General features: G+C 38.7%; 4 protein-coding genes across 4 annotated transcripts in view; 3 read left to right on the plus strand and 1 right to left on the minus strand.

The window, feature by feature from the left end:
* Positions 1 to 3,403: 3,403 nt before the first annotated feature.
* The window catches only part of LOC133987837 (acidic mammalian chitinase-like), a 47,676-nt gene continuing 26,882 nt past the window's right edge, over positions 3,404 to 24,197 (plus strand). Inside the window, exon 1 of the mRNA XM_062427306.1 lies at positions 3,404 to 3,407. The gene's annotated coding sequence lies outside the window, so the exon portion shown is untranslated. The remainder of the gene's footprint in view (positions 3,408 to 24,197) is intronic.
* On the minus strand, positions 4,076 to 8,952 carry LOC133987836 (monocarboxylate transporter 2-like). Its single transcript, XM_062427304.1, has 5 exons — positions 8,797 to 8,952; positions 8,442 to 8,672; positions 8,148 to 8,291; positions 5,285 to 6,142; positions 4,076 to 5,156 (listed from the first exon to the last, which is right to left on the minus strand). Exons 2-5 carry the CDS (start codon positions 8,656 to 8,658, stop codon positions 4,933 to 4,935), a joined length of 1,443 nt encoding a protein of 480 aa, XP_062283288.1. The 5' UTR covers positions 8,659 to 8,672; positions 8,797 to 8,952; the 3' UTR covers positions 4,076 to 4,932.
* Positions 10,087 to 13,679, plus strand: LOC133987841 (uncharacterized). The gene is made up of 3 exons (XM_062427309.1): positions 10,087 to 10,651; positions 11,654 to 11,842; positions 13,485 to 13,679. The coding sequence occupies exons 1-3, from the start codon at positions 10,511 to 10,513 to the stop codon at positions 13,677 to 13,679; spliced, it is 525 nt and encodes a 174-aa protein (XP_062283293.1). The 5' UTR covers positions 10,087 to 10,510.
* On the plus strand, positions 15,458 to 21,286 carry LOC133987685 (calcium-independent phospholipase A2-gamma-like). The gene is made up of 9 exons (XM_062427129.1): positions 15,458 to 15,486; positions 16,222 to 17,740; positions 18,023 to 18,175; positions 18,273 to 18,430; positions 18,683 to 18,777; positions 18,906 to 19,077; positions 19,201 to 19,258; positions 19,421 to 19,615; positions 20,888 to 21,286. Exons 2-9 carry the CDS (start codon positions 16,310 to 16,312, stop codon positions 21,284 to 21,286), a joined length of 2,661 nt encoding a protein of 886 aa, XP_062283113.1. The 5' UTR covers positions 15,458 to 15,486; positions 16,222 to 16,309.

A 24,197-nucleotide genomic window follows, 5' to 3' on the forward strand; every position in this document is an offset into this window, starting at 1 on the left:
AGAAAAAGCAACCAACAATGGATTTATCCATTTCTCGAGGCTTGGTAATTTCTTTAAACAGCATGAGCACTGTAGTTCATAGCAAAGAAAACTTGAATAGAAGTAAAATTGCATTTATTGGGGACTATTTTCAGCCGAATATATTTATTATATATATATAATATATATATATATATATATATATATTTTATATACATATTTAGTGCATCAGTCAGTATTTATGGCTTCAAAATGGTGTAAGTGGGATTGATTCAAAATATAATCACAGTACACATGTTCATTGCAATGAAGGCACATGTCACCCAGTGCAACATTATGGCTCATTGATAGCTTTTGACAACAATGTAATAAGCTATACCGGATACACAGTCAGTGCCTGCTCATAGGGTAAATTCCACATTTATTGATTTTAATCTTTTCATGGAATTTGTTGACAATAATTAAATATGTATTGCCAGCCTTATCCTTGGTTTGCTAATCCTTGAAAACTATTTTCCAAAATGACTTAACAATACTTCTGAATCTACAAAGCAGAACATTTCTTTCCACTCGTGTGAATATTGACTGCTCCTTTAAAAAGGTTCAATGAAGAAAAAAACACTATTTATTCGTACTGTGTGCTGTAACACAAAGGCATCCAGTTTCTTTTGTCATTTGCTTCTGAGAAAACCTATGAGCACTATTTTAAAGACATTTTATTGACTTGTCCATATGGTTTATAGGTTTCTAAGAGGCTCCACTTCTCTTTAGGAAAAGAATGGGAATTTAATCACACACCTTTGGTGGGCTTAGTGAGGCAGCTGTGACAGTCAACAACCTCATCATGTCAGCCCCAGACTCAGGAGAGACTGCCCTTGAAACACAAAGAACACCTCTGAGGACACTGATTCACTTTAGCCACTGTGGCGCTCTTTTGCGATGTACTCAAAACCCTTTCAGTACAGACAAGGAACAAAAAATGGCACGGTTCACTATGGGTATCAAACTAAGTCATGAATGCCTCCCATATTTCGAGAGAGAGAGCTACCTTCATCACTGTTTGTCAGTGCTTGTTAACAATTTCAGTTCAGGATAATGATATATGTAATTGTTTTAGGTCCTGGCCAGGAATGTGCAGATGATACAATTTGGTAACAGAATCCCAGTGTTACAAGGTTCCTTATGTGTAATTACACAGATGTTATGACTGAATCAGGTACTGTATATGGGCTTGCAGTTTATTTGTGCCATCATGTTTCATCCTGCTTTTCATTTTGAGGCAAGGACAAACCGATACGCCTCAGTTGCTCTTATAATTATTTCTGCTCCTCTCCCTTTACTATGCCCAGTCTCTCTGTCATGCTCTCTCTCTCTTAGTCCAGGCCGGGGTGTCGATCCCTGAGGACATGACGCTGGAACGTCTATCTCAGGTGTCTGCAGATGGGGGATTGGGAACTATTTTAGATTCAATGCAATTTACCAAATCAAGACTGAAGAATTAAATGAAATCTTACAGTGTTATTGCTTGGGTCGAATTGGTCACTCAAGTGTGCTGCTCTGATGGACTGATAGATACAACCCACTTACTTTTTATTATCCACATGCCACAGATTACATCTGAGTGTGTACAATGAGAAGATACAAGCGGGTAGTTTATGTCATTTATTCTTTAGCTCTTCAATCAGATTTGTTTATATAGCAGTGTAATTCAGTGTGGTATTCAAAGGATAGATTATAATACACATGACAATCCTAGTATTCTTCCTGTAATATTCACACAACAGCAAAACCGTCCCCAGACATGCAAGCTTTAGTGGTTGTCTGTGTTCACCAGATAAAGAAGAACAATGGTTCTAATAGGCAGCAGAGAGCCTCCACAACCAGTGTTTCAGTGACGCACATTACTTCTCACAAAGGCTAAATGTATTTTGAGTGGCAGATTAAGGATATTGGTCAGGGGCTCTGCATTGTCAACTCTGAAAAGTGGGGTAAATGTGTGTTTGGATGATAATTCACACATTCTTAGTCTTGACGGCAGACAAAAAAGCCATACTGTTGTGGTTTTTGGGAAATATGTTTCACAGATTGTTAATTATGGGTAACATAATCTCATTAAGTCCTTTTTGCTTTGCGACTCAATTTCTTTTACAAGCATTAGTCATGATTCAGTAGTTTAGGGGTTTAAGTTCCTCTTTTGTCTGAGTTCAAAAACATCTTCATAACAGCGCTGTTTTGTGCCATTTTGTATTCCACAAGGAAGCCAGATGTCCAGCAACAGTAACAACACAGTTTTTGCCTGATCGAGTGTCTGTAATACCAGACCGTCTTGGCCTGGGAAAGACATAAACTTCAGAAAATGGTATTCATCCAATAATTGTTGACTAAACTTAATTTTAATATGTTTCTCACTAACAACCTCTTAGTCTCAGTGCAGTGCAGAACTTATATGTGCTGGCAGCTGCCCACTTCTCCACAAAACAGTCACTAGTAAATCAATTATCTGAGTGTTTCTCTTTGGACAGATATCTTTCATCTAATTCAGGCTGCCCTCTAGGCATTGGCGACGGTGAATCAAAATTTAGACTTCCTCTGTTCTTCCCTTAACACATTCAGATGCTAACTGTTTGTGTAGGAGAAAATCAGTGAAATACAGATGATTTCACTCTACATAAAGATCAAGGCGACCGTGATCGGTGTTAAAGTGGCTGTAGATTATTGATTTTGAGAGTATGCTGCTGTTCGTGCCTTGTTTTTTACCAAATGATCACAGTAAATCTTGTGCTTTATCAAGGTCGGCAGTCATTTGAGACACACTGCAGGACACATTGTCTCTATAGTCTCTGGGAGGTGTGATTGAGTCCTTGAGAGCTCCTTGGATAGACAGACGTGGCAATTGCTCCTCTGTCTGCTACAACATGTCAACATGCCCTGTGTAACCACATTAGCTGCCCTGGCTATCGATGTTTATTTTAGACCAGCGATGTGTCATTAATAGCTCCATCCACACGGCTGATGAATAAACTCTTAAGTCTCTGGTATTCACATGACGTTGCCCTCCCTCCGAGTGTAAACATTGTGAAGACAGATTAGTTCTGCCGCTGTGGGTAAAGAAGATTAGTAGAGATTATTAACAAACATGTTGGATTAAATAGACAGTATCACTCCCTTCTTTACAGACATCCCGACCGTGTAGTTAAAACAGAACTTGGGGTGCAACTGCTCAAGCCAGCAGCATGGTTATAAGACCATGTCTCAGCATGGAAGCAGTCATCACAGGGATTGGATGCAGAGCTGCCTGAATTCAATCTTCTTGTTCCCAATTAAAGTCAGATTTACTGACATCAGTCACAGTTCATCACAGCGATTATACTCAAGCTGTTGAGCGAGGAGATGATACAAAGCTTATGGGCCACTGCCAGTAATTGGAGGTCTTTACTTTTTCACTTTGTGTGCTCTCATTAACCTCTTTTCCATTGGAATGGATGTAATGTCATGTTTGTCACTCTATCTACATAATTATATTGATAGTTTTAAATAATGTGCCCATGTTTCCCTTTGGTTGACTGAAATTAAACAGGGATCGACAAAGAAGATCACCCACCCGTAGACCGTGCACTTACACTGTTTATCTGATTTTCAGATAAACTTATCTAACATTGTAAAAGAACTTATTGATTCACCCACATAAGCAATTTTCGTCCATCTGAAAAAGGGAGTCAATATGCACCTTGCAGGGACATGATAAGGATGGATCATTTAAGCATACATTGGTAATAATGGCATTGTTCTTTGCCTGAATGGCTCTCCCATGTATCTTATAATGCAGATGCTCAAGCCTTGGTGCTAAGGGGGTGTAATGATGCGATGTGTTAGAATAGAACGTTTGACCTGTGGGATGGTGTGACCTGGTGTGATTTCACTGGTCAGTCCTCTGGTGTGCTTGATTGTCATTACAATCAGAAATTTAATCCACTGTTAGGTATTTTCTCTGTAGTGGTAGAACAACTAAATACTGTAAAAAAAAAAAATGTTTTAAAAAGTGTGCTATATGCAGTATTTCTGACTATGTAAAGCATTTCAGTTCTTCTGGCATACGTGCAAATTAAATGGTATTATCAAATGCACATAGGGATCCCTGCACATATTTTAAAGTTCAATTCTAAAACATTTCCATAACTTCATACAGAATTTTTATGACTGTACTTAAGTCGTCCAGATCCCCATGACACTGAAAAAGTACTTTACTATAGAATTTTCTTGCACAATGAGGGGATTGTGGTGAAGGTATTAAGTCAGTAGTCTTTACATACATATATTTAATTGTCTCATCTTTTAATTGCTGCATCCTTGGTGACCCATTCACAATATCTGGCAGCCCACTAGAAGATCATGACCCAAACTATACAAAGCAATGAAGTAGAGAAGTAAACAACCAATGAGGTGCCTGTTTAATTGCAGTTTAATAGCAGAGATGCGTGGCACCTTAATTTTTCACATGATAGTGTCCAGTGCCATCTAGTGGTCAGAAGATGATAATAAACTGTGGCACCTTGGCTCTGGGTTGTAGGTTATGACTCATTATTTTACACTGGTCCCTCAGGAAAATAACTTTATATTCAGCCACTGAAGAAACACAGGAGAACCATATAAGCTTATGGAGCCATTAAGATAACTGCACTGGAAGGAACAGACACTTCTGGATAATTTATGATTGAAAGCCTTTACAGTTGCAGTTATCACATAGTGTAATAATAATAAAACTGTATATAAAATAACTATTAAAATACCATATGTTAATCCTCACATATTTTCCAAATGTCCAAAGAGTCCAACACCTGATCCAGGGTAGAAAATTATTCCAACAATAGTACCCCGTATACTGTCAGTCCTGCAGTAAAAGAGGTACAGTGTCATCTTTCAACATCCACTAAAATAAAATCATATTCAGTAAGTTCATCCGTTTGTTTCATGTGCTATTTTATCATTCTGGCTCATTTGAAGTTGTACTGCCTCTTCAGAAGTCTTCATCTTCACAGCCACACTCTGCCTCTGCTCCTCGTCCAGTTTCTTGTAGTTGTAGTAATGCATGATGAAGAAAAATATGCCAGGCACCAGCATGAATACACCACACGCATAGTACATGTACTTGTAATCTCCAAACATATCAACCAGGGCTCCTGAAAGAAAAGATGCATCATTGCTTAGGTGTAAAGACAACATTTTTACAACTTTGTAAATGTTGTTGTTGTTGTGCTTTATGTATCATTTAAAATAAAAATATTAATGTGGCTGTAAATTTACAAACCTGAAAGCGGAGGTCCAAGAAGCACTGGGCCACACTCAATAATGGTGACGAGCCCAACCGCACTGGAGAAGCGATGAGCACCAACAAGGTCCATGAGGACTTCAAAGAGCAGTGCAGAAACCATCCCAAAACCCAAACCAAAGAATACAGCATAGATTGCAAGACCCACGTATCCAGTTGCCAGTGGACATAGAAGGTGACATATACCATTGTACGAAACGGCAAAACTGAAAAAATACTGGATTCTTGGTCTGACCAACTTGGTGTTGCCTATGAAGCCAGTTGTTGGTCTGATAAACATGTCCGTTAAAGCAAAAATAGAGAGCAATAAAGCTGCTGAATACTCATCAATCCCTAGATGTTTGGCATATGGGGCCATAAAAACCACAGGCGCAAAAAAGCCAAAAAACATGACCACATTACCAGCGAGATAAATGAGGAAACCCCGGTGTCTGAAAAGTGAGACATCTACAAATTTATGTATGCAGCTCTGACTATTACTCTCATTTTGGTTTTCTTCAGCGAGGTGGTTATCTGCTTGTGCAGCGATGTCCGCAGTAGCAGCTTCTTCACCGCCGTTACACTCCGGTAGTTCCGCTTTTGGTTTGGGTTGGACATTTTTGTTAACTGGCCTCATCAGAGAACCAGCCACACAGCAGTTCAACACAATGGATCCCAGGATGAGAAAGCTCCCTCTCCAGCCAAAAGAATCAAACAGAAACTGATTGAGAGGAGCAAGAGTGCACAGAACAACCGGACTTCCTGTCATAGCAAGTCCGTTTGCCAGTGGCCTTTTGACCTGGAAGTAGGAACCGACGATTGTCAGGGCTGGCTGCAGATTGAAGGCAAGGCCCAAACCTGTTAAAATAATAAAAGGGTTCATTAACACACCATAAGTAATACATTTTTCTGTATAGACAATAAAGTAATAACAGAACATGTGGGATTCTGCTGTCTCATTAGAATTAACAGTTTAGGGTATTACACGAAATAATAAAAAAGAAATGTCATTTTTGTGAGGATAATGTAGACACCTGCTCTTTATCAGCAGCAGCTTTAGCAAGAAGATTTTGTTATGCCACACTCAATGTCAAGCAGAATTCTTCATTATTCTAACCTTTAACCACTATAATGGCATTTTAACTGGTATAGCAGTACAATATAGTTAAAGAATAAGACGCTGTTTAAACATTTTCAAATGTATTAAAACATTTAGAGAGATACATTTTAGAGAAGTACAGTAATATAAATAGTAATTAGATTATGAAATAGTCCAAGGCTCATATGATACATAACCCTGTACATTCAAGCAATTTGTGTTGTTATTAGAGGTGAAACAATTAGTTGATTAGTTAACTGATAGAAATGTTATTAGTAAATATTTTGATAATTGATTACTAGTTTAAGTAACATTTCAAGCAAAAGGTCCAAACATTTCCTATTATCAGCTTCTTTTTTTTCTTTGCTTTGTCATTGAAACTGAATTTCTGTTGGTTTTGAGTGGTTGGTTGGTTGGTTGGGCAAATTAAGTTATTCTTTTGGTTGGCTTTCAGGAAATTTTAACAGACATTTTTTCACTATATTCAGATATTTTATAGAGCAAAGGATTAAAGGCATACTATGCAGGATTTGTCGGTTACTATTTGTAAACACAACATTCAAACTTGGCTGCTCCCCCCGGCTCAACATCGCTTTCCTCTCCTTGTCTGTGTCTGAGCAGGTTGAGTTGCACACACACACACACACAAACACAGCGGACATCGGACCACTGAGTCCACAGTAGACAGAATGAATCAGACCTTAGGTTATACTTCACTCGAGTCAGCTTCGACTGCTCACTACTGTGCAGTAAGAGAGACAATATGAGCAATTTATCAAACTGTCGAATGAGCAGAACATCGGTGCTGTGTCCCGCATTATCGTCGCTCTCTCTGTGATGCATGCTTATGATCTGGCCCCTGGTCACTATGTTTCTACAGTCACACACTAACACCATGTGCACTGTGTTTGGCTGGAGGCCACACACACACACTGCCCAAAAGTTGCAGCCCAGCATCGTCCCGAACACAGCAAAATACTAAGGAAATATGAAAATACAGGCAGAGGGCAGAGTCTCTGTAGATACATACAACATACTTTTGAATGAACCTATACATTGTTTTTAAGGAAAATAAAAGAAAACAATAATGTATGCCTTTAATTGAGAAAATAATATGCAGATTCATCAAAATTGCAGTTCATTATTTCTGATGTGATATGTTATTTTATATCCATGATGTTCTAATACTTTTTATTTCAAGTAGGCAACTATTTACACACATTTCCTTTCTCTGTCGCAGTAGGTAGGGCATCAATACTAGATTAGAGATTAAGTTTAAAGTCTGATGGGTTTGTTTGCTCACTGCTGCTCTTGATCATTCGGCCTGCCATATGTGCATGTGTGTGTATAGGTTTTCTAATTGCATCTGATTTAGTGAGACATTTAAAAAAAAAGAAAGAAATTAAGGTTCAACTCAAGTCTATGATTTACTCTAACAATAGTATTAACAGGGCTTAGATTTTTCATTGCGATTTGGGCAAATATTGACACATTACACAGAATGGCCAATGTTAACCCCACACAGAGACAAAACCTGAGTTTTCTGGCCCTGATAACCAAACAGCTCAATAAGTCACAACTAGGAGATGTAAAGCAAACATTACAAAGAACAGCAGCGACCTTACTAGTAAAATCCTTCAAGATTTCACCTCAACTAACCTTCTGGGATATTTAATGAAAGTGGCTGACATTCAAGGATATTTTACTGGCTTGTTGACAAGGAACAACATATGTTTATTAATGAAAAAAAGAAAATAAATTTACCTCCAATTACTCCAACACAAAGATAGAGATGAATGATAGTAGTGCCAAATGAAGCAAGCACCATGGCAGCGCAAACCATGACCCCACCGACCATAACCACAGGTCTGCTGCCATAGCGGTTGACAAGTATACTGCTCAAAGGTCCTGCACAGAGAGGAGGAATATCTCACTTTTTGGTAGTTTCTTTTACTGTAGGTGTATCAGACAAAAAAAAATGGATGATAGTTTTTCTTCACTCATCAAAATGTTAATAGAATATGCTGTGTGGGAATGATTTTTGCCTTTATCACTGACCTCCTGCATACATAGAAGCGAGCATGACTGAGGACACCCAGGCAATCTCACTGTAGGAAACCGAAAAATATTCCTGAATCTCCTTAAAGTAGATGGTGAGGGACTTGGGAAACGCATAGGAGAATCCTATGGAGATGAAAGCGCTAGCGACGATGGCCCAGCCCCAGCCTCCATCTGGTGGGGTGTAGCCTAGATTGGTTGCTGCTGGAGGGGGCATTTTTGATCCACCGGCTGGATATTGGGAACAGGTAAAAGAAATGAACAAGGTATAAGCAATGGCACATTCTCAAAGAAATTGTTATGAACAAATAATGCAAACTCTAATAAATACAATCTACATATCATAAGAGCTCACCTCTGCACAATCCTTGAAACCGTACTGCCAAGGCTATGAACTTTTTGGTTGTGCCTGGCTTTGGCTGTCTCCCTCAGAGAGGCCCTTTTGATCTCATCACGTGTGCTTGCATGATAAATACAAGTGACCATACACAGAAAAAACAATAACCCTGACAAGAAACTGTGATCTCAGGACATATCTCTATGAGCAGAAAACCTAAATTCAACACCAGACTAAGATATAAACAGCTGTCTGGTTAAAAATAAAGAAAAAATTAATTAATTATTTAAAAAATCTGTTCAAAGGTTGTGTGTTCTTTGTACACTCATGTCTGCTTGTGTGTTCGAGGGATGGGCAAAATGAAAATATTTTTTTAATCATTGTGTCAGATGGGAAACTGCTGAACTACTGAATCTGCTTTCAATTTCTTTAACATTTTAGCTGTAGGCTCAGACATGTAACCCCCACCCAACCCCTTTTTCTCTGGCACGGCAGGTACACTGACTTACAGCCAACAGCATTAAGTTCACCTAAACCTAAACAGGATTTACAGCACACTTTAAAAGTATTAAAATGGTTTCTTACTTGTAACAGGTTGAAAGTGAATGTTTAGCCAATTCGTACAGTTATCTCAGCAGGACTTTTCGAGGCTCTGTTATTGACATGAATGACTAAGCTCTTTAACTGTGCAACAAGAAGTGCAAAGTTATTACAACTTCATGCAGATGCTCTGGCTTGGGGGCCTCCTGAACCGTTGGGCCCCTGGGCCTGGGCTTGGCAGGGCCTTTTTGTAAACAACCCATGCACACTATATAAAACACTACGAAACTATCAAAGAAAGCCTGTGATGTAGATTATATTTACGTAAGGTAGAAAGCTGGTAAAGCTGTTAAAATAAAAACAAAAACAAAAATTTGGTGGCAAATACTCAATATGAAAAGAAAAAAACTTTGATACAACTTTGATAAGGATCAAAGGCAAAAAAATGTAATCTGGACATCTCTACTTTAAACTGAACTTAGCCCAGAGACTTTGCAGTGAGAAATGTTGTAACCATCACTTCAAATAGCGGCTCTGGCCTGAGGGCCCCTGACCCCCTGACCTCCTGGGTCTGCACTTGTTAGACTCAATACAGCAATCCTTTGACTGTAACAGCATTGTGTTGTCTTTGGTAAATAATGATAATAATAGATGCACATCTGGTTTGGCAGAAAGTATCGGGATCATTTGTTGGCTATTAGAAAGCAGTAGTGTGAGGAAAAAGAAAAAAAAACACTGTGTCTTTAAAAAATGAGGGCGGGACATCGGGTGTATTGATCCAATACCATTGAGCTTAGTGGGACGTCTCAGCTGTCATAACACACACACCCTCAACACGCCTGCTTCAGCCATGCTTTGTGGTCGGGTGGCTGAAAAGATGCACATTTTGTAAGAAATGATCTCTCTGAAAACTAAAAAAGCAAATGTGAGTGCGTGAGATACGGTCTGCTAACGTTAGAGGTTTCTGTCATCCGGTTTGTGTGAACAGCATCAGCAGGAGACCTCTGTTTGTGTTACTCAACTATACTTGTGTAACACATGAATGGTGGCTAACGTTAGCAGTGACTCTTAGCTGCACCAAAGTCAAGCAGTGTAAGTTACAAAAGCTTATTTAACCAGCGACTGTGCATCTGTTTAACTAGGTACATACAGTTGCCTGTAGTCACTTTAGTTGGTTCAGCGTATTTTCCAGATGTTTTCCAGAGGAAAAGCATGTTTTGCATCCGGGTTAGCCAGATGGTATAGTTGTGTAAATGCAAAGACTGCTATTAAAGTGACGCCTGCACTGTGCAGACATCAGCATCGGACCTGCAGCTCTGAGTCTGGTGTCAAGGTAAAGTTCCTGTTTTTCTATAACGTGAGAATGTATCACTTTATTAATAGCTAATGTACTTTGTTGCTTAACGACATTAAGATTTTATTGGTACATAATGTCAGTGCAAACAAAGGATTAGAATATCGCTTTAAGCTGTATCTTTACTACAACTCAAAGTTTAGTACAACTTAATGTAGATTTACTATAAGTCATCAGTTTGATCTCATAAGTTAGACTTATTAAGCCATATCATAAGTATGACTCATCATTTTGATGTAAGATGAGAGTATGTGTGTGTGTATACATACTACCATTACAGTTTAACTACATTAAATAAGTCCAATTTCTAGATGCAGATTAATTGTCTTTTGTAGCTCTTTGCAGTTGATTTCTAAATGAAATGTTAACTTTAAATCCTAATCCTTTTTGTCTCAACCATTCACTGGTTTATAAATCAATAGCAGTATTTTTTTTAAATCAATTATTTTGCCGACAGAAAACCAGAGTAAAGATATGAGAACTGGGGTGAAATGATCCACTTTATTGGTCTTAGTCTTAAAATGTGATCATTGTGATAGTAAACAACACAATTTATACATTTATAATCTATCCAACTTCAGTTCTTACTCTATTTTAATGTAATTCTGTTGAACCTCGTGTGTGTAGTATTATTTATTGTCACCCTTTGATAGGGCAGTGATTGTATAGAAAAAATGAATGAGTACTAATTTAACCCCCTCTAACACAGTCCAAGCTCAGACATTTGTATATGTACATTTGTATATTTGCATATTCAAGCAGAACAGTACAGGGTAACCTTACCGAAATATATGGACCAAAAAGTCTGATCAGACTGGTTATCCAGAGATGTCTTCAAGTTTTGTTCTCCTAAAAAAGAGCCCACCAAGTTTCTGATCCATTTGACTTCACAGGTATACATATCACATATCACAGGTTGAAACAGAAAGTTGAAGACAGCCACGTTGTCACCATTTTTGTGCTATATTTGCTCATCTCCAGGTGCTGTATGATGGGCTTTGTCCCATATGTGTGACGGAGATCCGGTTCCTCCAGTTCCTGCAGAAAAACCGGCCTGGGAGGGTAGATTTCGTCGACATTTCGCTTTCAGGCTATGATGGAGAAAAATACAAGGGTGTCAGCTATGAGATGGCCATGGAGGAAATGCATGTGATTGATGAGAAAGATCAGGTAAACCCATATTCATGTGTTAAGCTTGTGATGTGACGTGTATTTAAGGATCCTCAGCTTAAATTCATTCTGGAGCATTTGCCTGTTTGGTTTGGTTTATTTGGGCTGCTTTGAAAGCTGCAACTCTCGTGTACATTAAACAACCTGGAAAGGAGAGGAGCTGCAATCATTAGTTAATTAATTGATTACTTGCCAGCTATTAAGTTAATCACCAACTATTTTGAAAATATAATAATAATTTTGAGTAATTTTTAAGAAAAAATGTCCAAATTCTCTGATTCCAGCTTCTCAAATGTGAATATTTTCTGGTTTCTTTGGTTTTCTATGACAGTAATTTGAATATATTTTGTTTTTGCACTGTTATGGACAAAACAAGACTTTTGAAGATGTCATCTTGTGCCTTGGGAAACACTGGTCAACGTTTTTCAGCGCAGACAAACACACTGCAGTAATGCCATGTCCTAACAGCACATGAGCATCCAAACTATGAAGTCACCTAATGCGTAACATCAGACGCTCACTGAATCCGTTAAATAAACACTTTTGTTACATCATGTAAACAAACCACGTACCTATCAGCTGTGCAATCAAGAGTGGAGATGTAATCACTCAAGTAAAAGATGGGAGAGTACTTGCTATTCTACGTTTGTACTTTTACACCAGAAAACACATGTTCTATATTGTGATATTTAGATGTTTCTTTACTGGAAATAACATACAATATAACCAAGAGCAACTTAACCAGAAACTTCCAGCTAGCTGGTGATCTCTCTGCAGCCAGCTCCCACTTCATTTATGTTTTGGTTGTGAAATGAGGAGGTACCACTGGAGATAACTCCTCATTTCAACTAAATTAATCAGATGTTTTTCTTCCAGTAACATTTCCAACGCGATCTACAGATAAAGTTAGGTCAAAGCGGTGCGCTGCATGAAGCTGAACAGCACTACCTCACTCGCAGCCAGTTAGGACACCTCAAAAGAAACAAAGCAATCAAACTGATTATGTCGCTAAAGCTCACTCATGTCGCATTCAGTTAGGATATGGTGTTAAGTGCAGCATGACTTGCTGTCAGCCTAGATTTCCCCATATAAATCCATAAAAGTTTGTGATGGACACGTACATCCAGAAGACGAATAAAGCAGGTACTGAATCAAAACATCAAAAAGTCCTCCCACTGCACCAATGCAGGTATTTATTTGGATATCATGTGTGCAGACTTTTTTCTTGTTTCCATCTAAATCTATGTAATGCTGATGGTGCGATGACATCACCAAAACTATCCAATCGAGGAGCTACCTGTCAGTCCATGTCACTTCAAGCTTCAGCAAAAAAATAGTGTTAACACAGACCTGAGCAGAACTAAACTAGGTATTATTTATTTCTTTGATCTGGACCAGATGATAAACAAGATTATTTTGCACTTAATGAAAACAAACGAGCTGGGCATAACAAGTGTGACAATCAAATTTTCACTCTTAATATTTACATCAACATCTAAATATGTCTGCATTTCTGTCATGGTAGCAGCATAGAGAAAATCTGATTATGCTAAAACGTAATTATTTATGGTGTTGAACAGCAATTTGGTTGCTACATGTAATATTTTGCTTGTCTGCTAACCAACCTCCTGTGTATCAACAGGTTCATCGTGGGGTCCCAGCATTTGCAGTCATGTACAGCGCAGTGGGCCTTGGTTGGTTGGGTCGCTTCATGATGTGGCCGCCTGTGAGACCATTAATGGACAAGTCCTATGCCGTCTTCGCCCAGAATCGCTTAAAGTGGACCGGGCGTGGGGAAGAGTGCACCACGGGACGCTGTGAAAAGAAAACACGTTGACTCTTGCCAGCAGAAAAAAATAAAGTATGTTAAATAAGTAAATTGACGGTGAAGAAGAACTGTATAACCAGTGCCGTCTCTGAAAGTTTCATTTGTGTTGTAAAATGGAAATATTGGCTGCCTTATTAAATGTTTATGTATTTAATCCATCATTTGATATAGGGGTTTTTTTTACTTTTAAGACTGTAGGTTCCACTTGACATACTTCAGTTAGTTCAGGTACAGTGATAAAAACATCTACTAAACAAAGATATACAAATCTGAATTACACTAAATGGAATGTTGATGGTTGTTATATAAAAGCAAAGACCAGACTCTCCAATTTCCTGTAAATGGCCTAAAATGTAATATGGAATGATAAGCCACCTATTAAATTAAATATTTGAAGAAATATGACATAAGGAATTGGTTATTGTTTAAAAAAAACAACAAAAAAACTATAATAGCTCACCCTGACTGATAATCCCATTTTCTCATAAAGGCTGGGAAGTTATTGTTTCATTCTGCACATCTATAAATCTGAGCTTTGTAAGTCAGTCTGATGTTTTTAACAGTAAGATGACAGATGTGCACACAAAACAAACTGTGGATGCTAAAAAAAAAAAGTTAGCCTGACCATAAGAAGCATGACGGTGCAGGGAGTAAGAGCCTGACTGCAAAAGACAGTTAAAGATTAATGGAGTACTGTATGTAACACTGGCAGACTATGACAAATATACACTGAAGCAATTTGTTGTCAATTCCTTGCTGTACACAGTGTCTCATACTGACGTTCATTCATAAGCAGAGAGAAAAAACAAACTGTCTGGAAGCTGCCACGAAATTTCATTGTAAGTCTAAAATTATATCAGCCGTGAGAGTGAAATTGCTCCTCGGGAATTGTATTATATCGTAGTCATGATTGATCAGTTCACTTGCTCATATTTATATGAGCAGAAATGATCATTCCAATTGAGTGTTTCCTATAGAACTGATTGAAGTCAATTTTTAGCACTGCAGACAGTAAGACGGTAAGAAACTCAAAAAAACAAAACAATGAAGTGGAATAATATTTGAATTACTGCTGTTTGTTGGACAGATATCATTACTGAAGTTTTTAATCTCACAGGAGCCTCTCCTATCATGAGCTTGTTTCATCAACAATACACTGCGATGCAGAACAGTGTGTGCTTGTTAAAGTTCACATGAGTTGTGGTTATGGGGCGGTGATATTTACACAACATACCTTGTGATATAAGGCGTACCCATTTCAGGTTAATTTCCATACTTCTTATAATTTGCATACTTTGGCTACACCAGCAGTCTGAAGGTCGGAGACTCCATTTTATTGTTTTCATAAACCACGACTGACTTGTAATCGTTTTGTACAAAATTTACCTCATGGCTGGTCAACAGTTTCTGAGAATTAAAGTACTGGCAAAGAGTCGGGTTGTGTGTGTGTGTGTGCATGTGATGTGCTGTGACGCAAAAAAAAATAGCTAACCTCAGCTCACTGAGACCCTTGAGTTATCACCTCCCCCCCCTTCCTAATTTTAGACTTGTGCTTTCTAGTCCAGCAGTCAGCTGCAACAACATGTGACCTTATTCCTGTGTGGTCTTACAGAGCATTGGTCAAGCTGGTCCACCCCCCAAGCCCAGCTCAACCAATGAGATTATAGGCCCTCACGAAAGAAGGATGGAATTAAGTATCAAAACACAGTGAAATGGTGCTTCTGACAGTGTGACAAGTGTATACTGGATTTCAAAGAACAGAAAATTGGTTGAAGAGGAATTGTGAAGAGAGAAGAAACTAGGTGTTGTGTTTCAGGTAAATCTTCAATGTATGCTTTCATCTGACATTTTCTATCAGGCTTAGAGTAGGTATAAGCTACTTTAGTCAATGACCTTCGCCCACCTGAATGAAGAACAACAATAGTAGATGTTTGACTACAGCATACCTGAGCTGTTTGCATATCTGTCTGTGAAGGCACTAAAGAAAACAGTGTTTGTGAGCAAAGATTATTGATTTAAATTTACAAATAAATATAGCACTCGCACGTCCTCATAGATGAGAGCAAATAAGGACACAGCTTCTTATATTTTTTGATGTCACATTGCCGGCATACTGTAGTTATTTACAGGCTGATGTACGCAGATGTATGTTATGAGGTTTCATGTTACATTTCTGAGGGAGCACAGTACTTGGAAACAGAGGAAGTGCAAGGCTATAGTGGGACATAATGTTTGTACACAATCTGATTAGCTCCCAGTGACAGCATGCACTCTCTTTTAAGGGTGACTTGTTTATAGCAGTGACATTGTGCCTGTGCCCTGAACAGACGTGCAGCAGAGATATTGATACACCAAACCTTCCTTATGCTTGGGCGTTTTTGTTTTTATCCTAACTTTGTTCTTATTGTTTTGCAAGGTAATTCATTTATTGAAACATAAGGATGTATGTAAATTAATGCAATTAAGTTATTATAACTTGCATGTGGTTTTGTTTGTTAATAACAGACATTTATAATTGATGTTTTATGTTTTTATTCTTGTATTTTCCTAGATTCCTGTTGAATTTATCACTGTGGCATAAATCAAGGTACTCTCAAGAGGGACATTTGGACATTGATTGATTGCTGATCAGATCAAGCATGGGTCGCTACCTCAGCACCAACTTGTGTTCAAGCTCTGCGAACAGGACTTTGAGATCATACTGCAAAATTAGGTACCTAATGGGCCTTCTTAGAAAGTACCCTCGTCTGGCCAAAGCACCACTCTGCATGGACCTCCATGGTTATTCACTTGTAGCACCTCCTCATCCACCCAGATGTACAAGAAAAGCTACTTTTAAAAATGTAAACCACAGTGATACAGGCTCAACCCCACACCGCTTCCTCAGAGATTTTACCAAAGAAGTGAAACATCTCCACATTGTTCGCTTTTACTCATCCTCCAATAGGGACGCATTCAAAGCTGACGCTCCAATTGGGATCATTGATGAGGCTCAGAACAGTTTTCTTTTGAGTTCTCTTGGAGTACGTCTTGGTCAGTCATTTAATCGATTGTCCAGACACATTAATGTTTATTTCAAGGGAAAGGAAATTGTACTCGCTGAAAATGTCGGTCTTGTTGTCACAGCTCCTGAGTATCTTGGTAGGTCACAGAGGCGTTATCAAAGTCAGCGGGCAGCCAAAGAGAGAAATGTATCTGAGGGAAAAGACACAACACAGACCTTGAAATGCAAAGAAGAACAGGAGAGCTCAGGAACAGGTCCTTTAATCAAAGAAATGTCTGGACTGCAGTTATTTCACATCAGCAACTTGGCGACAAAATTTGGTGAGAGCTACAGTTACGTTGCTAATCACATCAACTCAGTCTTTTCTCCGGGTCTGACAAAAGTTCAAGTTCAGGAGAATTTGGAAACCATGTCCTCCACCAGAAGGACAAACAGGAGGCAAAACAGGAGAAAAATGCAAAACAATTATGTTCTAAACGCTAAAGAAACTGAAATATCTCAAGTAAAGTCAGGTGGTAATCAGGCAGTTGTGGAACCAAACAACATCTCCAACACCTGGGAAGAGAGCTACCGTCATTTTGCAAGACACATCAATACATACTTTGGTGCCAAGGTTACAGATGAAATTAGCCATCAGAATAGGCGAGAGTCACTTCCCGTGGAAAAGAAAAACACTTACAAAAATCACTCAACACAATCTACCTCACAAGCTCAAGGTCCTACATCACAATGGAGTCAAGAAGAACCTACCGTCCCTGAAACTGGAGGCCTTTTCCACAGCAGCCGCAATACCACTAACTTTGGGGAAAGCTACTTCCAAATGTCCAGTCACATCAATCAGTATTTCAAGGGTCAAAGTGCATTTGATGAGGGCATTAGTAGAAATCTGGACGATGGATCTGCTACCTCTGAAAGACTGAAGACTGTATCTTTTATAGACTGCCTTCGCCACCCCACAAGTGCCATCCCTGACTTGCTTGGTGCTTTTCTAAAACTGGGTACCTTGCCCAAGACTAGTGAGCCAAAACCTTTCAGGATTTCACCAGAGGCAATATTGAATAAAAAGGTGAGTTGAGGTTATTTGTTAAGTAATGGCATGTTGATTAAGAATATGAGAAATTAGAAATATTAAATGAAATTACTTGTTAGTCAGGAGAGCTACAGTGAGTCCTTTGTACAAGCTGAGTTGTCTCATTTGCCTGATCTCATTCTCCAACTGGTGCAGCATTACTTTTTTTAAATTAACGTACAGGTCACAAAAAGGTTGCAGGGCCCATTAGACAAGTATGTAATGAAATCAAACTTTGATGCAAATGTTTATAGGTCATTTCTGATTGTATGTTGTCAGCTTGTCTTGAGTCGGAGGCAGGCTGAGGAAATTATTCTGCCGTTGATCAGCAGTCTGGGACAGGCTTCATCTCCAGAAGCTCTGACTGCCTGTGTGGAGGCCATGAATGAACACCTTATCCGCTACCCTTCACGCAAAGCTTTAATGTGGCAGGTCTGTTGCAAGTCGAAGTTAAAATTAAACAAACTGATTTTAACTCAGCAAATTCTTAAAGATGTTTTTTTTGTTGTTGTTGTTTGTTTTTTTTCAGGAGAAAGTTGCAGTAAAATTGTTGAGACAGCGGCGAGCCTACAGAGATAACCAGGCACTTCAGAATGCTGTAAGAGAAAACTTGGCTCTAATCGGCTATGTGGATCCAGTGAAAGGTCGTGGCATTAGAGTGCTCTCAATTGATGGTGGTGGCACAAGGTAAGAGAATTATGTTTCTTCAATGTGCTCAATTTTAATTTTTCATAAAGATCAGTATTTTGACTCTAACATTTTACATTCAGACTGGAGAAAGAATTCACAAAACTCTTATATTCTCATACTTAATGTACTTACATTCACACAATGCCAGTCAGTTGGGCATCAATCGTTATAAGCTGAGTTATGAGAGTGCATCTTACTGTTCTCTTTTTTTGAATCTTTTTCTAAATATTTTTTATTTGTCTCTTCCAGAGGTGTGGTGCCTCTACAAGTGTTAAAGCTATTGGAAGCTCAGACGGGCAAAAAGATCCATCAGCTTTTTGACTACATCTGTGGAGTGAGCACAGGTAACAAATGACAGAACAGATTTATTTAAAAGAAAAAAATAGCAAAGTGCTCTAAACATTATCTCAGTGCTTCGCAGACTCTTTAATTTTGTGTCTCACTTTTCTGTCTCTATATGTCTTTATTGAAGGTGCTGTTCTAGCGTTCATGCTGGGCCTCGCTCAGTTTTCTCTTGAAGAATGTAGCGACATGTATCGTCGCTTTGGCTCTGAAGTGTTTCGGCAAAACCGTCTGGTTGGCACAATGAAGATGGGCTGGAGTCACTCTTACTATAACACTGAGACATGGGAGAAAATACTACAGTATGCACAGACTAGATTCTAACATTATAATTGTGCTCCAGTGACGGTGGTGAATTCTTAACTTGTGGATAAGACAGCAATAAAGTCTGCTCTGAATACATTTTCTGTTTTTATCCTATTCAGAGAGAAGCTGGGCGATCAAATACTTATTAAAACAGCCAGGGATGAGTTTAGTCCCAAGGTAAGAATGTGATAATCACTGTATTTGTTGATTTAATGGAGCACACCACTGTGGTCAGACTATATTTAGCAGATGTTGTTATTTCAAGTATTAAAATTAGAGTTTGCAAAGCTTTTGTTAAATTTTCAAAGATAATAGAGGCTGTTTTTGGTATCTTTTCAGGTTTCAGCAGTCAGTGCCGTGGTAAACTGGGGCACCAGTCCAAAGGCCTTTGTCTTCTGCAATTACAACCACAAACCAGGCTCCCTCAGCCGCTACGCAGGAGGCTCTAGCTACCAGATGTGGCAGGCAGTGCGAGCATCTTCAGCTGCCCCAGGCTACTTTCAGGAGTTCACATTACAAAGTGACATTCACCAGGTAGGAAACTACAAATGTTTTTACATTTACATATCCTCCCCAAGGCATTTTATGAGACATAGAAATGCTCTGTTTGAATTTAAATTTGTGTCTAATATAGTTTTTGCACAAAAAGTTAAATCACCTAGTTAGACATTTTTTAAATGATATATCCTTAATGACAAATACAGAATCTATAATTATGCAAATATTGTTCATTTCAAAAATTTAAATGCTGGACACAAGATGTCTCCTACTTAACTGAAAATTCAATTTTCAGTGTATAGAGGCGCCAGGTTTCCACATCACATACTTGGAGTGTGATGTGGAAACTTCACAAACCACATCACACGATTGGCTTGGAAACTAACTTCAAAGTCGTAAATCATTAAATCCCTTTAACTCAGAAGTAAGTTGAGAAAAGACAAAACTTTACTCCTTCGCCAGATAAATGTGAAGATATATTTGAGTGTCAAACTCTGTACATACATCATTCTGCACAGTGAAGCTCAAACATCCAACTAAAGTAACAGTAAACAAAACACATTTTTGATTTGGAAGGGACTTCAGGTTTTCAGTGGAAATTTAAATCTGGTTAGTTTAGGTACAGTTAAGTGAGAGGAAGGAACTGAAATGACAGTAAGGCAGATGGTTTGTAAGATTACAACTGAGGGATAAAGAACAAATAATCCTCAAATCATACTATACAAGCTATTTTTGAGGACAGTTACTTTCCACTAATCCTTTGGAGGGTGGAGGTATGCATAGGCTACTACTGTCATCAGGTCAAAACATTTACTTGTCAGATACTTTCATAAACCTGCTGACATTGCCATCAGCCTCAGTCGTACTTTGTGTTTAGTGCTCAACTAGCAAATGTTAGGATGCTAACGTTTACTATATAGTGCATTTACCCTCCTCCATATCTTCATTAAATTGGGCCCTCAAAAATTGAACGAAAAAAGTAGTGCCTATGTAAACTACTTTCTGCTAACAATCCCACAATGCAATGCTCCACATTTTAAAGATGTGACCGTCATGTGACTATAACTGATGGTGACGACACAAAAACAATTAGTCAGTGTCCAAAATCTTGATTTGCTGTTCACAGTGAACTATTTAGTTTTTATTACATAAGGAGAAGTGAGTGAGTGAATAAGAGAGTGATTTCGGACACAGTCATCATAGCTGTTGATCCTTATTCCTATTAACCAAATAGAAAAATCCACTTTTTAATAGACTTGACTTGACAATAGACAAATGACTTGACACTTGATTTGTGTCTCCATGTAGGATGGAGGAATTTTACTTAATAACCCCTGTGCCTTGGCTGTTCATGAGAGCCGCCTGCTGTGGCCCAATCAGCCCTTTCAGTGTGTGCTGTCCCTTGGCACTGGTCGCTATGACAACGCTAAGAGAGGCCCTGCCACCTCCACCAGCTTGAGGGCCAAAATCAGCAACCTGATCTGCAGTGCCACTGACACTGAAGGAGTCCACACACTTTTGGATGACCTGCTCGCCCCAGATGTCTACTTCCGCTTCAACCCCATGCTGAGTGCTGAGGTGTCCCTGGATGAGAGCCGGCCAGGGGCCCTGGACCAGCTGCAAAGAGACACCCAGATATACTTGGAGAGAAACCGGCCCAAACTGGCAAGGCTCTGTTTGGTGCTCGGAGCAGAGCGACTAAGGTGATCCCTTAACTGTACCTCTTGCAACATCATCAGGTCAGAATTTCAGTGTTTCCTATATTTTGCAAAATGGCATACTCATAAACCCTACCTGTATTCTGTATTTAATGCTAATAGCAAATGTTAGTTTGCTAACAAACGAAACCTAGATGGTGAACACTGCAAACATTACACCTGCTAAACATTAGCATGTTAGCATTGTCACTGTGAGCATGTGAGCATGCTGTTGTCAACATTTAGCACTGCTGTGCCAAAGTACAGCCAAACAGAACCATTAGTGTGGCTATAGACTCCTAATCTTGTTAGGCTGTGGTTTGTAATGTTATTAATCACATCTCCTGGTATTCATCTCCCGGTGTTTCTGTCCGTTTGCTGACTAGCAATATACATCAGCTTTAGAGGAAGATTTTTCAAATTTACTTTGACTAAGAAGCTACATAGTTGTTGCATAATCAAGGAAATGTTTCTGTTATTTTGTCCACTCCCTGTTATACATGTACTGTATTGTCTGCCAAATTAATATTTCTTATATGATGTTGTCAATATGACTCATGTACAGTATATAAAGCATTATGTTTGATCATTTCTTGGCAGAGACAAAGAGCGAATACACACTGATGAAAAAAGCACTTTCTCATGCACTTTAAGATACATTGTTTAAATAAACATGTTATATAATTAACTATATACAATTATCACTATGTTATATTGTAATATTACACGTTTCAGTATTATTGATTGTAATATAAGCTATAAATCATGATTTCATGACAGCTGATTGTGTTATTATTACTTGGGTTCTATCAGGCATACTTACGACTATTTATTTTGAATAAATCCATATTTATTAAGACTTTTTCTTGTTTTTGCATTTTTATTTATTTTTAGAATGTCTGTCTCCATTTTCTTTTACAACACAATAAATAAATCACCCGAGTTATGGAAAGTGATGTCAGAGTTTATCAATGAGTGAGAAGCTTTCCAATCACTTGAATGTGAGGGGTTAAATCCCCCCCATGTGCATGGAAGCTGTGCCCTCCCTGTCCACAATAGACTGACTTTGTTCCAGACAAAAACGCTTTGTGTGGAAGAGCGTGTGTTCGTGCCAGCCAGGGATGAAGATGCAAGGTCAGTAAGTAACCCACCCCCTCATTTAACATTTCACTGCACTGAAAATCAACAGCATACATGATAGAGAAAAAGATTAAAACTATTTCGTCTTTCAAATGAGATTTAGTTGATTGTTGTTAGATAGGAACTGGATGACAGGCCAATTCTAATCCGCCAAGTTGTGCATGACAGTCACTTCTGTTTAAATTTACGCTCCCATCACAGTGGAGATGACGTTATATTTATGTGTGGATTTCACAATGGATTTATTATAATAGGCTCCCGGGCCCTGTTTACCAAGCGTGTGACCCAGGCTTGGGACAGGCATCCTGATGGGTCACATCAGCCTCTGTTATCTCGTCTGCCATTCTCACTCACTTGTTTTACCATGATTTAACACTTCAGACCAGACTCTGCTGGAAAGGTGAAGTTCAAAGTGGAGATGCTGCTGTGAATCTGCCGTGACAGAAGATGAGAAGAATGTAGGAGTCTGGCTTTCACAGCAAGGAGTGAAAAAAGGACCCAACAGCAGACAAAACACTTAAAGGTAAGACCTAACAACAGTAACAGTTCCTTGTTTAGACAATTTTGAATGTTAGTATTTAGACATAAATTAGAAGGTATAAGGGCATGTTAAGATACTTCAATGAGTAGCAATAGAGTGTATGGCCACGTGAAGGAGTGCTTTAGTCCTTGCAGCTGTCATTCAGATTAAGTATCAATGGAAGTCAAGGTTTTAATGATGTCATAGTCTGACTTGAGAAGTGGGATGGGTCTACAAGTGCATCAGCAGATTTGTATGAGACTGAACACAATATTGTCCAGCTCTCACACCTGCTATTGAGATGACTGTTATGTGGCATGTTTACTGATTTGATGTTTCAGTGACAACTGTGATGTGCATGTAACTTTATGAACTACTTGCCCTATAATATACACGTCTAAATATACTGGCCTTCAGATTTTTAGCAATGCTAGCAGTATGGCTCTATGGATGGCAGTCTGTCAGTCAGTCTGTCCAGATGGAAATATCTCAATAACTGTTTCAGGGATGTTAATGAGAATTTTTACAGATATCCATGGTCCCTAGAGGATGAAGCCAAATGACTTTGGTGATCACCTGTCTTCCTGTATTGCCCCCAGGAGGCCAATGTTTCCACTTATCTTGTTAAATATTTCAACCGGATAGATTGACACAACATTTGTGTTTCCCAGACAATTTTTCCTCGATGACTTTGATGATACCAACTTTTGTAGCACCACCATGAGGTTGACATTCATGGCTTTGAGTGAAACATCTCAACAGCTACTGGATGGATTGACATGAAATTTGAAATAACTATTACTTTTAATAACTTTGGAGATCTCGTAACATTTCATCCAGTGCTATCTTTAGGTCAATACTTAAATGAAGATGTTAAACATTGCTTAATGTCAGCATTATTTATTATTGTGTGCATGTAATCATGCTGATATTAGCATTTATCTTAGAAACATATTGGTTAAGTCACAGCATTGCTGTATAGTGTCACAGCAAAATTATGTAGAAAATGATGTTTCTCCTTAACACTACTTCACCATAAAGTTAGAATCACGATGCTCTAATTTCAATTTCAATGATGTTTTGACTATGATGACTTAATGTAGAGCAGCGTCCTGCTCCACAGGAGTTTCTCCCGGCCTTCTTTGTGCTCCCACTGACGAAGTGACGTCAAAGTGCAAATGATAGGTGCTCTGAGTCTGAACAGGCATCTTGTGTGGTTGAGCTCTCCCTCCCACATGCCATCTGCTCTTACCCGTGCCCT

Source organism: Scomber scombrus, chromosome 10 (assembly GCF_963691925.1).
Source record: "Scomber scombrus chromosome 10, fScoSco1.1, whole genome shotgun sequence".
NCBI lineage: Eukaryota > Metazoa > Chordata > Actinopteri > Scombriformes > Scombridae > Scomber > Scomber scombrus.

Coding starts and splice junctions, on each gene's coding strand:
- LOC133987836 (XM_062427304.1), bottom strand. CDS start 8,658: ATGCCCCCTCCAGCAGCAACCAATCTAGGCTACACCCCACCAGATGGA. Junction 8,292..8,441: donor CGCTTCTATGTATGCAGGAG/GTCAGTGATAAA, acceptor CTCTCTGTGCAG/GACCTTTGAGCAGTATACTT. Junction 5,157..5,284: donor TCTTGGACCTCCGCTTTCAG/GTTTGTAAATTT, acceptor CTTTTCTTTCAG/GAGCCCTGGTTGATATGTTT.
- LOC133987841 (XM_062427309.1), top strand. CDS start 10,511: ATGTTTTCCAGAGGAAAAGCATGTTTTGCATCCGGGTTAGCCAGATGG. Junction 10,652..11,653: donor GCTCTGAGTCTGGTGTCAAG/GTAAAGTTCCTG, acceptor GCTCATCTCCAG/GTGCTGTATGATGGGCTTTG. Junction 11,843..13,484: donor TGATTGATGAGAAAGATCAG/GTAAACCCATAT, acceptor GTGTATCAACAG/GTTCATCGTGGGGTCCCAGC.
- LOC133987685 (XM_062427129.1), top strand. CDS start 16,310: ATGGGTCGCTACCTCAGCACCAACTTGTGTTCAAGCTCTGCGAACAGG. Junction 18,176..18,272: donor GCAAAGCTTTAATGTGGCAG/GTCTGTTGCAAG, acceptor GTTTTTTTTCAG/GAGAAAGTTGCAGTAAAATT. Junction 19,078..19,200: donor ACATGGGAGAAAATACTACA/GTATGCACAGAC, acceptor TATCCTATTCAG/AGAGAAGCTGGGCGATCAAA.